General features: G+C 48.5%; 1 protein-coding gene and 1 pseudogene across 2 annotated transcripts; both read right to left on the bottom strand.

Moving 5' to 3' along the window:
* Positions 1-10,403: 10,403 nt before the first annotated feature.
* LOC310854550 (phosphatidylinositol N-acetylglucosaminyltransferase subunit H-like) lies at positions 10,404-11,129 on the bottom strand (the record flags this gene model as incomplete). The annotated part of the gene is made up of 1 exon (XM_083759229.1): positions 10,404-11,129. One exon carries the CDS (start codon positions 11,127-11,129, stop codon positions 10,404-10,406), a length of 726 nt encoding a protein of 241 aa, XP_083615355.1.
* Positions 11,130-12,098: 969 nt separating this feature from the next.
* Positions 12,099-12,894, bottom strand: LOC310854549 (endoribonuclease LACTB2-like; annotated as a pseudogene). The gene has a single exon. The product of its transcript is annotated as an endoribonuclease LACTB2-like (transcript).
* Positions 12,895-14,363: the final 1,469 nt, after the last annotated feature.

Below are 14,363 nucleotides of genomic sequence, written 5' to 3'. Positions count from 1 at the left end.
GTTTTGTGCAGTGACCAAGCCGCCTATAGGTATCGGCCCCTGGACAACAGATCCGCCCCCGTGTTCTGGAGTCCCGGAACGTGGGAGGCCCTGAACGAAAGAAGGTGCTCGACGCACCATAACGTCAGTCTGTGTGCTAGCGCATGCAGTTTGGTGGACCGTAGGCCCCCCTGCTTGTTGATATAGCACATAGTCTGTGTACACTTCACAAAAGTCCTTGGACAGTCCGATCGGAAGGACCAGATATTCATATATCTGTCCCTTGAAGACAAACCGCAGGAATTTTCTGTGTGGTGGGTAGACGGGAATGTGGAAATACGCGTCTCTGAGCTCGAGAGTTGTATACCAGTCCCCTCAACGCATCATGCGCAGCAGAGCCTTGCTCGTGAGCATTTTAAAGCGAAACACTTTCAAATAGCCATTCAGAGCACGTAGGTCTAGAATGGGCCACATGCCCCCCCCTTTCTTTTCCACGAGAAAGTAGCGGGAGTAAACCCGGTGTTGCTCTGCTCCATGGACACCACACGTATAGCCTTCTTCTCCAACAGAGACGTTATCTCGTCCTGGAGAACCTCGGCTGCCTGACCACCCGCTTGCGAGAGCAGAACGCTCCCACAAGTGGGAGGTCTCCTGGCAAACTGTAGTTTGTAACCCTTCGAGATGGTGTTCAACATCCAAGGATGAAATTCTTCCATTCCAAATACAACCTCAATGCCCTCACCGGACAGAGGTTATGCCTCCTCCTATCCTCCTCAGAGGCAAAGGGGGGCGGACAGAACGCCGCCAAGTCCATCGGAACCGGGGTAGCTAGGCGGTTCTTAGGTAAAAATGCCGGATTGGTCTTCATGACCACCCTTGCATCCCCATTGAACCTCATGCATTCCGCACTTGTGGACAAAGCATGGATATCACTGACCCTTTCAGCGGTCACCAAAGCTAATAATAACGCTGTCTTCAGCGACAATAGCTTCATACTCAACCCCTCCAAGGGCTCAAACGGTGGCCGGGACAGAGAGAGCAAGGTCCCACGAGGGGACCAGAGACTTGGTCGCCGGATGAAGGTGGCTAGCCCCCTTCATGAACTGGCGCACCAGCAGGAGCTGGCCCACCGTCTTGTCCTCAAACCCGATGTGGCAGGCTGAGATAGCAGCCAGATACACCTTGACAGTACTAAAGGCTCTGCCTTTGTCCAAGAGGTCCTGGAGGAACAACAGAACGACCCTTACTGGTGCTTGAAATGGCACAACTTGAGCTGGTGAACACCAGTCTTCAAACAACCGCCACCTCATATCATAAGCATCCCTGGTCGACTGCGCCCTCGCACACTGAATAGTGTCGATGACGCTCTGGGGAAGACCCTCCGCGCCAAGATTCAACCTCTCACGGGCTAAACCCAGAGGCCTAGATCTTCCGGCCGTGGGTGGAATATCTCCCCTCCCGCCTGGGTCAATAGGTCCCTGCGCAACAGAAGCTGCCAGGGCCGACCGTGCAAGAGAGGGACTATGTCCGACCTCCAAGAGCCCCACCCTGGGGCCACTAAGATCACTGACAGTCGCCGTGTCCTCACCCTCTCCAGCGTGGGAAGGATGAGAGACAACGGGGGAAACGCGTAAAGTGGGCCCTGGGGCCAACGGTGCCCCAAGGCATCCAAACCTAGCGGAGCCGTCCCTGCTATGGAGAAGAACAGAGGTCACTTGCTGTTCTCTTCCGACGCAAACAGATCCACTCGTGGCTCGCCGAACCTCTCCCACATCTGCCTGGCCACTGTTTTGTGCAGTGACCAAGCCGCCTAGAGGTATCGGCCCCTGGACAACAGATCCGCCCCCGTGTTCTGGAGTCCCGGAACGTGGGAGGCCCTGAACGAAAGAAGGTGCTCGACGCACCATAACGTCAGTCTGTGTGCTAGCGCATGCAGTTTGGTGGACCGTAGGCCCCCCTGCTTGTTGATATAGCACATAGTCTGTGTACACTTCACAAAAGTCCTTGGACAGTCCGATCGGAAGGACCAGATATTCATACATCTGTCCCTTGAAGACGAACCGCAGGAATTTTCTGTGTGGTGGGTAGACGGGAATGTGGAAATACGCGTCTCTGAGCTCGAGAGTTGTATACCAGTCCCCTCAACGCATCATGCGCAGCAGAGCCTTGCTCGTGAGCATTTTAAAGCGAAACACTTTCAAATAGCGGTTCAGAGCACGTAGGTCTAGAATGGGCCACATGCCCCCCCCCTTTCTTTTCCACGAGAAAGTAGCGGGAGTAAACCCGGTGTTGCTCTGCTCCATGGACACCACACGTATAGCCTTCTTCTCCAACAGAGACGTTATCTCGTCCTGGAGAACCTCGGCTGCCTGACCACCCGCTTGCGAGAGCAGAACGCTCCCACAAGTGGGAGGTCTCCTGGCAAACTGTAGTTTGTAACCCTTCGAGATGGTGTTCAACATCCAAGGATGAACACCACAACGATTCCACTCCTGTAGACACAGCGCCAGAGGGGTTGAAGCCAGCTCCGAACCTTTTTGTGGTAGAGCGGCGCCCCTTACGGTCAGAACCTGGGCCTGGGGCCTCTGTCCTGCAATATGGACCTGGGGCTCTGGCGCTGTGTCCACGGCAGTTACACTTGCACTTACACTTGCACTTGCACTTACACTTGCCGACATCCACGGGCCCCTTCGAGGGCCCGGGCTGCTGGCCCATTCCCTTGAGTTTCAAGTGACGATTCAAAAGACCGGTTTTCAGTAGAGAACACTCCCTTATTGAGAAAAGTGGTGGCACAGAAAACACTGGAGAGACATTTATTTTCAAAAAAACAAGTCCTCTTTCCGTCTACACCAAGAGCGTCCGGCATGAGGCCCGTGGCCACTATGCTGCGCTTCAGAGAAACTCGGGGAAGGGTGGGGAGACAGTGTCCGATGTCTCCCCGTGGGGCAGGTCTGGTTATTCCGCCTTCCCTGCCGGGTGGCCCTCCTTCCCTGGCCCCATTGCGGGGGCCGCCGGCCGGAGAAGCCGACGGGCGCCTTGGCCTGTCGACCCTCTTGCGGCCGCGAGGTGGGCGGGAAGATGAGGCCGCCGCTGAGCGTCGAAGGTGCTCCTCCTGGAACTGGAACGATCGTCCCTGTCCTTGGTGCGCTCGTAGGTCGGCCTGTAGGCTTGAGCCTGCTTGGGCCATACTCCAGACGCCGGGAGACAAGCACCGATGACCTCCGTGTCAGTCTTTGTTTGTACGTCGCGGGAGCGCATCTCCTCGAGCATGGACGCGAAGAGTGTCGAAGTGGAGACTTTCTGTTTCAATGGAGTGCGTCCCACTTTAGGGGACAGTTCCAGCCACCTGGCCCTCTCGAGGACCAGAAGTCTCGCCATGGTTCCGCCCACCATCTCCGCCTGGGCCTGAGTGAGACGGAGGAGCTCAAGGTGCAGGCGTCTCAACTCAGCTATGTGTTCGTTGGTAGGCTCGTCACCCGCCTCCAGGAGGACATGAGACGCTGACCCCTGCAGAAGGGTCGTGGCGTTCAGTGCTCTGGCCGCAGTTGAGGCGCACTTGTAGGCAGCCTTATTAAGTTTGGAGTCATCCTTGTCCGCAGGCAAGGAGAAGTCCGGGTCCTCGTGGAAAACGTTGGGGTTGATACCCATGAGCCAGCCGGCGAAGGACTTGTCCATTGGAGGCATGGCCTCGAGGCCTGCCTCCCGTTGTCCTGCGCAGTCAAGAAGCTTCATGCCTCCGCTCAGGGAGGTGGAAACTGAGTGAGGCTGTCCCCAAGACACCATGAGGGATTTCAGGAACCCGTCATCGAGGGGGATCTCAGCCTTGGTCTGGGACTTCACTGGGTTGCCCTGAATCCTCTTGCGAAACTGTTCGCATAGGGTGTCTTTAGCCACCGGAGGTTCAAGACTGGCCGGCCAGACCAGACCACAGCGGACTGTAGCCTTCTTGAACAGATCGACTATGTCAGTGTTGTCATAGTGGAGCTGCGGTTCAGCTGGAGCCGTCGGAGCTGCAGCGGTGTCGGCCGGTGCAACACCAGCAGTATCTGGCGCTGCAATGGGGGCGGCGACGTCGGCCGCTTGAGCGGCCTTGACGACTCGAGGCGGATCTGCCACCTCGGCGTCGCTCTCGTTGCTGCTCTCTTCATCACCCTCCTCCTCCTCGTCAGAGGTGTAGGAGGAAGCTGAATTCATCTCAGCGTCGTCAGACATCTTATAATGCTAAGATGCACGTGGAAGCAATAAACAAGGCAAGAGGGGCAGAGTTAGTAGGCAGCCACGTTTAAGTGGAAGCTAGGACAGAGCTATCACTAGCTGCTGCGAAGGACCGTCACTTCTTTCTTGTAAAGCCAAGAAATACGTGAACAAACAAGCTACAAACAAGGCTCGCTGGTTTATAGAACTCGGGTTACGTACGTAACCTCCAATTCTAATAAACAGTCCTACAAGGCTGCGTGCCTGTAGGCGCCGAGTCGGTAGGTCGTCACGTTAAAATGAGGGCTAGGACTACAGAGCTTGCTACTGTGAGAGACCGTCACTTTATATGGAGACTTAAACAGGGCTGTTGCCAGCCACTGTATAAGACGCCACGTGCGTGTGGGAGCTGAGAATAGAGCTATTGTTAGCGTCTATCAGAGACGTCACACAAAGTGGAAGCTAAACAGAAATATTACTATATCCTGCTTAGGTTACCACTCCGTCGCGGGCTTGAAAAGCCGCGAGACGTGCGTGTGTCGGCTAGAGCGTGCTATTAATAGCCATCGCTAACGCCGCTGCACGTGTGGAGGCTAACAAAGGGTTGCACCGTTCCTAGCCCTTCACACGTTCGAGAGCCACGCCGTCGCGGGCTTGTGAAAGCCGCGGGACGTATGTGTGGAAGCTGAGAGAAGAGCTACTGATAGCCTTATCAGACCGTCACACAGCGTGGAAGCTAAACAGAATAATACTATATGCTGCTCAAGTTGCCGTTGGGGGGCTTGGAAAAGCCGCGGGACGTGTGTGTGTGGCTAGAGCGGGCTATTAATAGCCACCGCTAACGCCGCCACACGTGTGGAAGCCAAGAAAGGGTTGTGTACCGTTTCTGGCCTTTCACACGTTCGAGACCCTTAGGTCAGCGAAGGTTTGTGTGGAAGCAAAAACTGGCTGTTGTCAGCCACGTTACAGACCGTCACACAGGTAACTAGAAAAAGTGCCCTTCTGGGCACAGGTCTCCACCAGGATAGGAATGTAGGACATTGCAGCTTGCCTTTATCTGGTGGTTGGATAAAAGGGCAACAAAAGTAAATTATCCACAGATCGGTGCAGTTAGAGGTAAAAACACTTTTCGGCCAGTTATAGCGCCACCTTGAGGCTGAGTTGAAATTGTTCATGTGGCATTTCTTCCTCGGCCTAGAGGGAATGTGCGTGCACAATTTCACGGAAATCACGCGATGTGTTCATGATTTGCAGCATTTTGTTTGAAACTGAGCACTCCTGTGAACTTTGGAAGCCAATCTTAACCAATCAGGATGGAGTCTGAGAAATCTGAAAGAGAGACTGTGTACCAATTTGCGCGATGTTTGGACAAAATCTGTAGGTGTACTGTGCAAAAACTTGTTTTGCACAAAGCGGCCTCGTGGTGGTGCTATAACAGGCCGTTCTGGAAATGTTGGGGCAGAGGTTCATCGTTGGCATCCAGGGAGTATGTGTGCAAAATTTGGCATCGACCGGGTTAACGGTGCCAGAGATTAGCTGCTCACGGACACACACGGACGGACAGACGGACACACGGACGGACACACGGACGGACACACGGACGGATGGACGGAGTGCAAAACATACTCTCCTCCCATGCCTTCGGCCTGGTGGAGACAATAAAGAAACCAGCTAGGGCCGTGAGCCACTAAACGGACTAAATTACCCCCAAGTTAGTGTTAACTCAGTCAATAGAAAGCGGACTTACCGACTTTCTTCTTCTCGAAGCCTCTGGGAAAAGCAGTTTCCGCGGTACCGAGAAGGCTTCTCGTCCTTGTGGAAATAAATCAGATACTGATCCGTGAGGGAGACTTCGTTGCGTTGTGTGTTCACACATGAGAAGAGACAAACGAATGGAGACGTAGGCGCTGAGGCACGGTTATAAGGTGCCCACGATGGGCGGGGTTTCAGCGTCATCACGTCTAAAGTCCCAGCCTAAAAGTCTGTGAGTTTATTTGAATGCTTCTGTGTTTACGCCAGGGGGCGCAATCTCCCATAAGTGAGCGGTCTTGCGATGCTATTATTAGAACTAGAACTATAAAAACCTAGTTTTAAAAGTCACGTGGATGGCATACAATGTACAACAATATAGTTATTATAGTTATCTTCATCGTTAGTGCTCAGTGTGAATGGCACGTTAATCACAGTAATGATACCAATAATTGCATCCTGTTTAAATCACTGCCTCAGTCCATAGTCCACACTCCACACATGATCCTTCTCTGTTCTTGTGATTCAAGACACAAACGTTTTCTGTAAGGATGTATGTTCTATAACAATATCAGAGCTGGAGAACATTGTTAAAGGCGTCTGTGAGCGCGCTGGTTGCATTGGCGAGAGTACGTCCCCAGTTATTGTAACTGTTACAGTCTGTGGATCTTGGGACAAGATAACTACACACCCCAAGCTTCTACGAAAGTACTTTAAAAATGTCAGCCACTGGCCCGTTTGATCTTAATTATATCAGCCTCCAATGGTCAGTTAAAGGATCTGCAGGGGGACGTTTGATGAAGTGTCCCACTTGACAGTGTTGAGGGTACATCACACCCGCTTTGCCAGCCAATCAAAGCACATAGACTATCAATCCTTACTCCACCCCCCAGAACTGTCCAATTACAGTCTTTGGGGAAGGATATACCATAGACATGTAAACGTAAACCGGCTCTGGGGCGTCTGTATCTCAACGGAAGGCGATGGTGATGCGTGATTGGATTGCATTGGCAAGCTTTCCCGAGATTCCTTGCGAAGCATAGCAGAAGCAAAACGGAATAACGAAAGGGGACGTTTGGTAGGCCAATCAGAGTGCTACTCGCTCTTTCCCAGCAGCACTTGCCTTCCGAGATTCCGCTTTATTTCCTACGAAAGTGCAGCGACCAATGAGGCATCTCATATTTTTTAATGGATACTACAGTATATGTATCTGCGGGTGTCATATTGGAAAGTGTAAGCTCATAGCAGAGGCAGCCATGCAGCAACTAGTTAGTTAGTTGGAACTTGCCAAACTCCACACTCGGATTTGTGAAGTACATTGGTTGTTACCGCAGTTTTAACAGGGCACTAGAGACATATGGTCAGTTCGTGTGCAGCTTGGGGCTGTACAAACAGACGTCTGTGTACAGCTTGGGACTGGTTCAGAACGAAGATGTGTTCAACAGCCATCATTTTATATTATGGTCAATAGTTGTGTCTTAATTTTAAATTTTAAAAAAGTGGCTTCATTACATCACCAGACTATAAATTGGATCAGATGTCAGATGTTTTCGGTTTGTTACATATTTTGTGCTGACCTGTTAATGTCCTAGTTTGTTTTGTTTTTAGTTGAGCTATGTTAGGTAACTACTACTCACTATGGAAACAGGCTCCTATTTTATTTATATATATATTTTTTTTATCAACCTGAAACCCTTTAAATACCAGAAAACAAAAGTGTAACCAGACCTTAATGAAAATAAAAATTTAACTCTGAATTAAATTCCAGATATCAAACACCAATTGGATATCCGTCTCTAAACAATGCAAACATTCAAATGAAACAAATCAAAAATCAATTTAACACTCAATCAAAAACAATTAATCTTCCGTTTTCGTTTTTTTTTTGTATCTTTCAATTTATTCTGCTGGCAACAACTCGAATACTCAGTTCAGTTTGTGTGGTTAGTGTACCACTTGCTGCTGTATCTCAATAGTTTAATCTTTCAGTGTGAAAAGATGAGCGATGCAACAGCACTTGTCCTACCACCACTGTAGACAAGGCACACTTTAACTATTCTCCTTCTTTCAGGTTCAGGTGGGTTTCATGGGTAGCTCGCCAGTCTGCATGCTGCTGTAGGACTCCAAGAAGGATGAGCAGGCTGCAGACGAATCCAGGATCCAACTAACAGTTCAACTCCAATACAAAAAAAACCCGGCGAAGGGGGATGCCTCAAAGAACAATGCTGGACTGCTCTTGCAGTAAATGGAAAAGAAAGTGAAAAGATCGTTTTTTCACTCTGTTCACAGATAGTGGGAGAAAAAAAACTCTCTTAAAGTGTCTTTCTTCATAAACCTTCTGGTTCTGTTCAATCAAAGTGATTTCTCAATCAAATATCTTTTTAGAATAAATTGTTTTCAATCATAAAATCCACAGCAGCTCTCCTCTGGCTGACACAGCAGAAAAAAAATGTCCCTCCACTTCCTTGTCTAGAAGGAAACAACCAGCTGCCTGATTGGCTAACTCAGCCAACTCACAGCAAGCAGAATTCTCATTGGCTTACAAAACCCCCCATGTTTAGAGTGACTTCTGCTCCAACCAATCACACTCCATTATCTTTGAGTCACATAAATCAACCCCTGCAATGCCAGTTCAGTTATTGTGCTGACACTGGGTTTAGATTATATGTTGGTTTGTTTCATCACATACTTAAGTCACTTTTAAATATGTTATCCTATTTATTTGTCACTGAATAGTAAATTATTTTAATGATACCGTTTGTTTATGTTTGCATCATTTAACCCTGGCCCTGGGTTACACAGGTATCCTTGGGGAAACCGGACCAATTGTCTCTTTCAGTGACTGGACTGACAGAAATACTTTGTGACTACTGTTACTTCGATATGTTAAAAGTATTTTGGTATGAAAATTATGCATTTTAACCATGTAAGGCTATACTGGATCCGTAACTCCCACTTTGGCATTTGTTAAGTCGATTTAGAAAATTCAGGGAGTTATGATGATTTTAATCTGCTTCAATGCACATACATGCATTAGTAGGCTCGGCTTGCACTTCCAATATGGCGGCCACAGAGACAGGTCGCTCCAATGAACTGTGGCGGCCAATGCGGTATCTAGGCTTTCATATTTATATAGCCTTCTCTGCCTGCTGTGCCCAAGACAAGAACCCACGGCCACAACAGTTCTGCCGATCAAGCTCAGCTCTATTGATCCCAGCTTGGGTCTAGATCACTACACTGCCTTTCAATCAGCAGTAGAACTTTCTCTGAAAGCTTTTAGGCCACTGTGACTCTATTTCTATCCCTTTCATCATTCTACAGTTGGCTACATTTTCCAGTTGGAGCATGAAATGATGTTCCCGTGCATCCATTACACTCAATCATGTTAATTGGGAAACTCAGTTGAAAGAAAATAAAAGAAAAAAGGTTATTGAACATCCATTCATCTCTTCAAGTTCTTATAGGACAACCTGTACTAGTGAGTGCATGTACTCATTACCAGAACTGTATTGTTCATCGGGTGTGAGGTCACACATTGGTTTCAGCTTAATACCAATACCTTGCATTATCACACACACGCACACACACACACACACACACGCACACACACACACGTACGCAAGCACAAGAAAGGTTAAAACCTTTGGTTTCAAAATGTTCGATCAACAGGATACACGTCCAGCTAAAATAAATGTGACCACGATTGTTAAAAGGTTGTTTACTAAATATGTTTTTTTTTGCATGTGTTAACTAAGCACAAATCTCCTCCACTGGCAACACGCTCGACAAGCTAAAGTGCATGTACAATTTCCATTATGTTATACTGTGGATAAATGCAAATACTACCCTACTGAAATGGGGCTTCTTATGTATAAGGATGTAATGGGTGTAATACTGAAAAAGAAACCCCTTGTATGGATTAAAATTGCTCAGGAGAAACTAATACAGCTTATGTAAAGTATACTACTTATACTATGTGTACGACAGCTTACTGGCTATATCACTGCATGGAGAGAGAGAGAGAGAGAGAGAGAGAGAGAGAGCAAGAGAAAAAGAGGACTCATTCACATATAGACAAATTCACAGAGGGGTGCCCTGGGCGCAGCCATTACTGAGGTGTAATCCATGGAGCAGGTGCTCCGTAGGCCAGGTGTAGCTAATCAGTGCTGCTGCGCTTAATGGTAAACCTCAGTAATGGCCGCACCCAGACATCCGGTTTCGCACATATCCCGCCCTTAGCTCACGCTGATTGGTTCGAACCACGGAGCGGTTCGGTGTTAGCTCAACTCCCTGAGAGATCCCAGATGGATGCTGTGTTGGGGAACATGGTTACCCAATACCGCCCCCATCTGGCAGAGTCAGGTTAATAGTCACGTGGTTTGATGACACAACCTTGTTGCATGGCTGTCTTGCCCTCCCCCCATGCAACAAGGTTGTGTCAATAAAATGTGATGACAATTTCTTTGTCACTTATAATTGCACTACAGTCCCGCGTCAGTGTCAGCTCGTCCGTGCGTTGCACCATCATCAGACAGGATCTCCTGATAGCTTTGATAAACTTTTTCCAAGCAGCTTAACCTGGGCTTTGACCTCTGAAGTGTTGGGACGACGGGGCGGCTATCCAGGAGTCCCGAGTTGGTGTCAGCTAGTCTGTGCATTGCACCATCAGACAGGATCTCCTGACAGCCTTTGTAAACTTTTTCCAAGCAGCTTAACCTCGGCTTTGAGCTCTGAAACAGTGGGACGACACCCGCCACTCCACTGGGGTCTGCAGGGTCCTTCAGCAATATGCACAGATAGTAGATGATTCGGTGCATGTAAATGGCTTCGTTGATGACGATGTCCTTGATCTTGCTCATCTCAACAAAAGCAACGCTCTCCCGTCCACATGCGTAGCTGTGCGAAAGCTGAACGCCCAGCGAGCCGATTAGCAGCACGGACTCGCGGTCGATCTTCACAAAGTGGAAGTAAACCATCAATCCCGCCAGGGCGATTAGGGTGGCACTGGGCAGCACTGCAGTGATCTTTGTGATGAACACTGCACATGCCAGGAATGCCAGAAGCCACACGGAACATGTGCAGACCATCGCCCTTGTGATGGACTTTTTGGGGGAATTCACAGTGAACTCTCTGCAGAAAGTGGAGTGACTCCGACGGTCCAGAGAGATCCTTTTACCATGAATGTTGGTGAAAACCTCCTCGTCCATTGTGAACCGCCTGGAGCCTATGGTGGTGTTTTAAGCTGTTCTCACCATTAAGTTCCGCAATCATTATCAACACTACACGCATAGCGAGGCAAATGACCATCGTCCGGCTCTCCTTTTTGTACCCACAACGATGCAGACAATTACGACACAATGATGTAATATTTATTTGAAATTCTAGTTTTTTCTATTCAAAAACCTGACAAATGTAAAAATAAGAGTTACAGACCCACTATATTGTGTCAACACGGACCTCACTGGATTATACAATGTAGGCATAATCCAAAATGATTTACAGTAAGCAAGAAGAACACGTGGTAGTGCATTTTATTTATGTATGTATAGGGCCATAGTAGGTAGTAGTAGCCTACTGTATAGTAGGTGACACTGGACACCACACTTATCTAGTGTGGAGAAAAGGCCAATAAAGGAAATCCGCTAGGTGTGCGTCCAATGCATCACCTGATGTTAAGTGGAGAACTTTGTGAGATGAGAACTTCTCTGGCAAACAGATAAATATAACACTGCGTGAGTTAACGGGCAATTATGGGCACTGTATTTTGCCCATAAACCTCACGTTTAGCGGGGATATACAGTTAATATACGGTAATATACAGGTGTGATGGTACAATTCGGCAGTTTACCGGAGTTTGCTGGAAAGTTTAACGGTAGTTTCCTGTAATATACAAATCCGTATTCCATGTTGCAAGCAACCATTGACTTGAACCAATTTAATTTCTTGGGTCGACTTGCGTCGACATGCACCACCATGTGCGGACGTGCAACAGGACATATTCATATTGGGATGGTATTTAGTCATGCCTTACAAGTATAATCTTCACTTTGCGTGATTCCACTTGAGTGGGTTTTGCCAAGTTGCCAAGTGTCACACATTGCTCTTCCACATGTTCAGCTGTCTAGCATCATCATCATCATCCACCAGGACTATCTTGCCGTCTTTCTCCAGATTCTTCAAGTGTTGACCTCCGCCGCTCCGTGGAGATGTTTGGGGGTGTCCTCGTAGACTGCTCTGACCAGCTCCATGGACGAGAAGGCCCGTCATCCACCTCCAGCCCAGATGACCGACAGAATCTGCTGCTCTCGGAGGGTCCAGTGGCCGATGTACCCTCTGATCGCAGTGTTTGAGTTCTCGATCGTGGGGCCGTGCCCCAGGTACACTCGCTCAGCCGCCGGTGTCCAGCAGGACCTGCAGTGACGCCATGTAGTCGCACAGGTCCTCGAACACGGCCGTCCCCTCCCCCAGGACGCAGTCCCCCGAGAACACCGCCCGCTCCTCCTCCAACACCAGGGACATGTGGTCGTCCGTGTGCCCCGGCGTGGACAGCACCATGAGCGTGGCTCCCTCCGTGCGGATCATGTCTCCGTCCTTCAAGTAGGCGTTCTCCTCGTCGTCTCCGTACTTCTCCAAGGCGGAGGCGGGAGGACGGCGGCGAGGCAGTTTGCTGACTCGTACCCAGGAGCAGCCGGCGATGTCCCTGCAGATGTCGGTGACGCCTCCCGCGTGGTCGTGGTGCCAGTGGGTCACGATGACCTCCCGGATGGTCGCGCTGAACTGGCTCAGGGCCAGTTTCAGGTTGCTGATGCATTCTGGGGTGGCGGGCTCTCCCGCGTCGATCAACACCCGGGTGTCCCCGGTGCCCACCAGATAGGTGTTGGTTCCCTGGAGGGTCATTGGACCCGGATTACAGCCCAGAACCCTGACCACTCGAGAGGACAACTGCTGGATGCGTGGAATGATTGCACTCATAGTTGTTAATTCAAGTATAATTTACAGGATAGATATCCAAACTTATACTAGAAGGAACCTGAACGTATGTTCTGCCCGCGAGTGTGTGGTAACAACCACCACAGTGTAAAAAAACATGTATTTAGCTTTGCTTTCCTTGCGTGAGTTGACGTTGTTATAAATGTACTTCTAGGAAGGCATATAAATGGTAACTTTACTCTCCACGCTACAGCTCTCAACTGAAAACAAAAAGGGTCCACGATTAGCCAGTAAAATACCAGTCCAAACCCCTTCAGGTTTCGTAATGAAAGCACTTTTAAGTGGCTATACGGTGTGAAAATCCTTTCTTTGTAGAGAGAGGAGCTATGAGAGTGTTAGTGTACCTGGCCAATGGCTGAAATTAAAAAAGAAACGTTTGGTTAGGTAATTTAGTTAGGTAATTACTCTTGTCTGAAGCCAGTTCTTGTACCCACTAACACAATTGTGCAAGTAATAATGAACACAATTATTATTGTTTTGTTTGTTAATTTGAATCAGCAATTGTATTTTTGTTTATTTTACACATATATGACTACACATTTTATCATGTACTTGTTATTGCTGTCCTCACTCAATTTTAGTTTTCTTACGGATATATCCCTATAAGCTAGTGTTGCAGATCCACTGATTAACAACATTTATGACATACAAGCAGACACTGTGTGTTTTCAGCTGTGATGACAGTATTGTGACATCGCGCATGTCCATATGTGGGCTGATATTTAGGATCTCCATATGGGCATTGTATATCAATATACATTTTCTCTGATGGCAGGGATCTCCATATATGGCTATAATATGGGCACGCACGCGCACACACACACACACACACACACACACACACACACACACACACACACACACACACAGTTGAGGTGACTGTGAAGTCCAATCCGAGCGCCACATGGTTTATTGCAGTGAGGGGCATATGAAGTCAGTATTAGTTGTGGCCTTGGCTGCAGTGATCATCTTTCTCTTCTGGCGTTTCTTCCCCCTCGCCTCACTCCTCTCCTCTTCAAAACGCTGCAGTCCAGAATGGTTGCCAAAGTTGCCTCCATGAAGGGCGTTAACTTCTGAGGCAGAGCTTTCGAGCTGGGTGTGCTGTATTCCACATGTCCGACATTGTTATCAGCCCGTTATTATTTTTTTTTTCAAAAGGCAGGGAGGACTAATCACTGAACAATAAAGAACATTCCGTCTTCACAGGTTTTTTCATATGCACATAATCTGAGGGATTCTTAACAATATTCATCACGGAAAAAATATAATCTGTTTTAGATGCGGCACAGACCTTGAAGTCATTTATGTAGAATTCTTATGGGATTTATAATAGGAAGATACTTTTTTAATCTCCCATTTTCCCAATCTCCCATTTTCCCTGCTGTCATTAGTCAGAAGGTTCATTGTTCCGAAATTACTATCCCTATCTCTAACCCTAACCTAAACCTAAC

The sequence above is a fragment of the Protomyctophum parallelum genome (assembly GCF_964188405.1).
Source record: "Protomyctophum parallelum genome assembly, chromosome: 2".
Classification (NCBI taxonomy): Eukaryota; Metazoa; Chordata; class Actinopteri; order Myctophiformes; family Myctophidae; genus Protomyctophum; species Protomyctophum parallelum.
The sequence above is the reverse complement of the archived record's forward strand: the minus strand, read 5'-3'. Positions and strand labels throughout refer to the sequence as shown.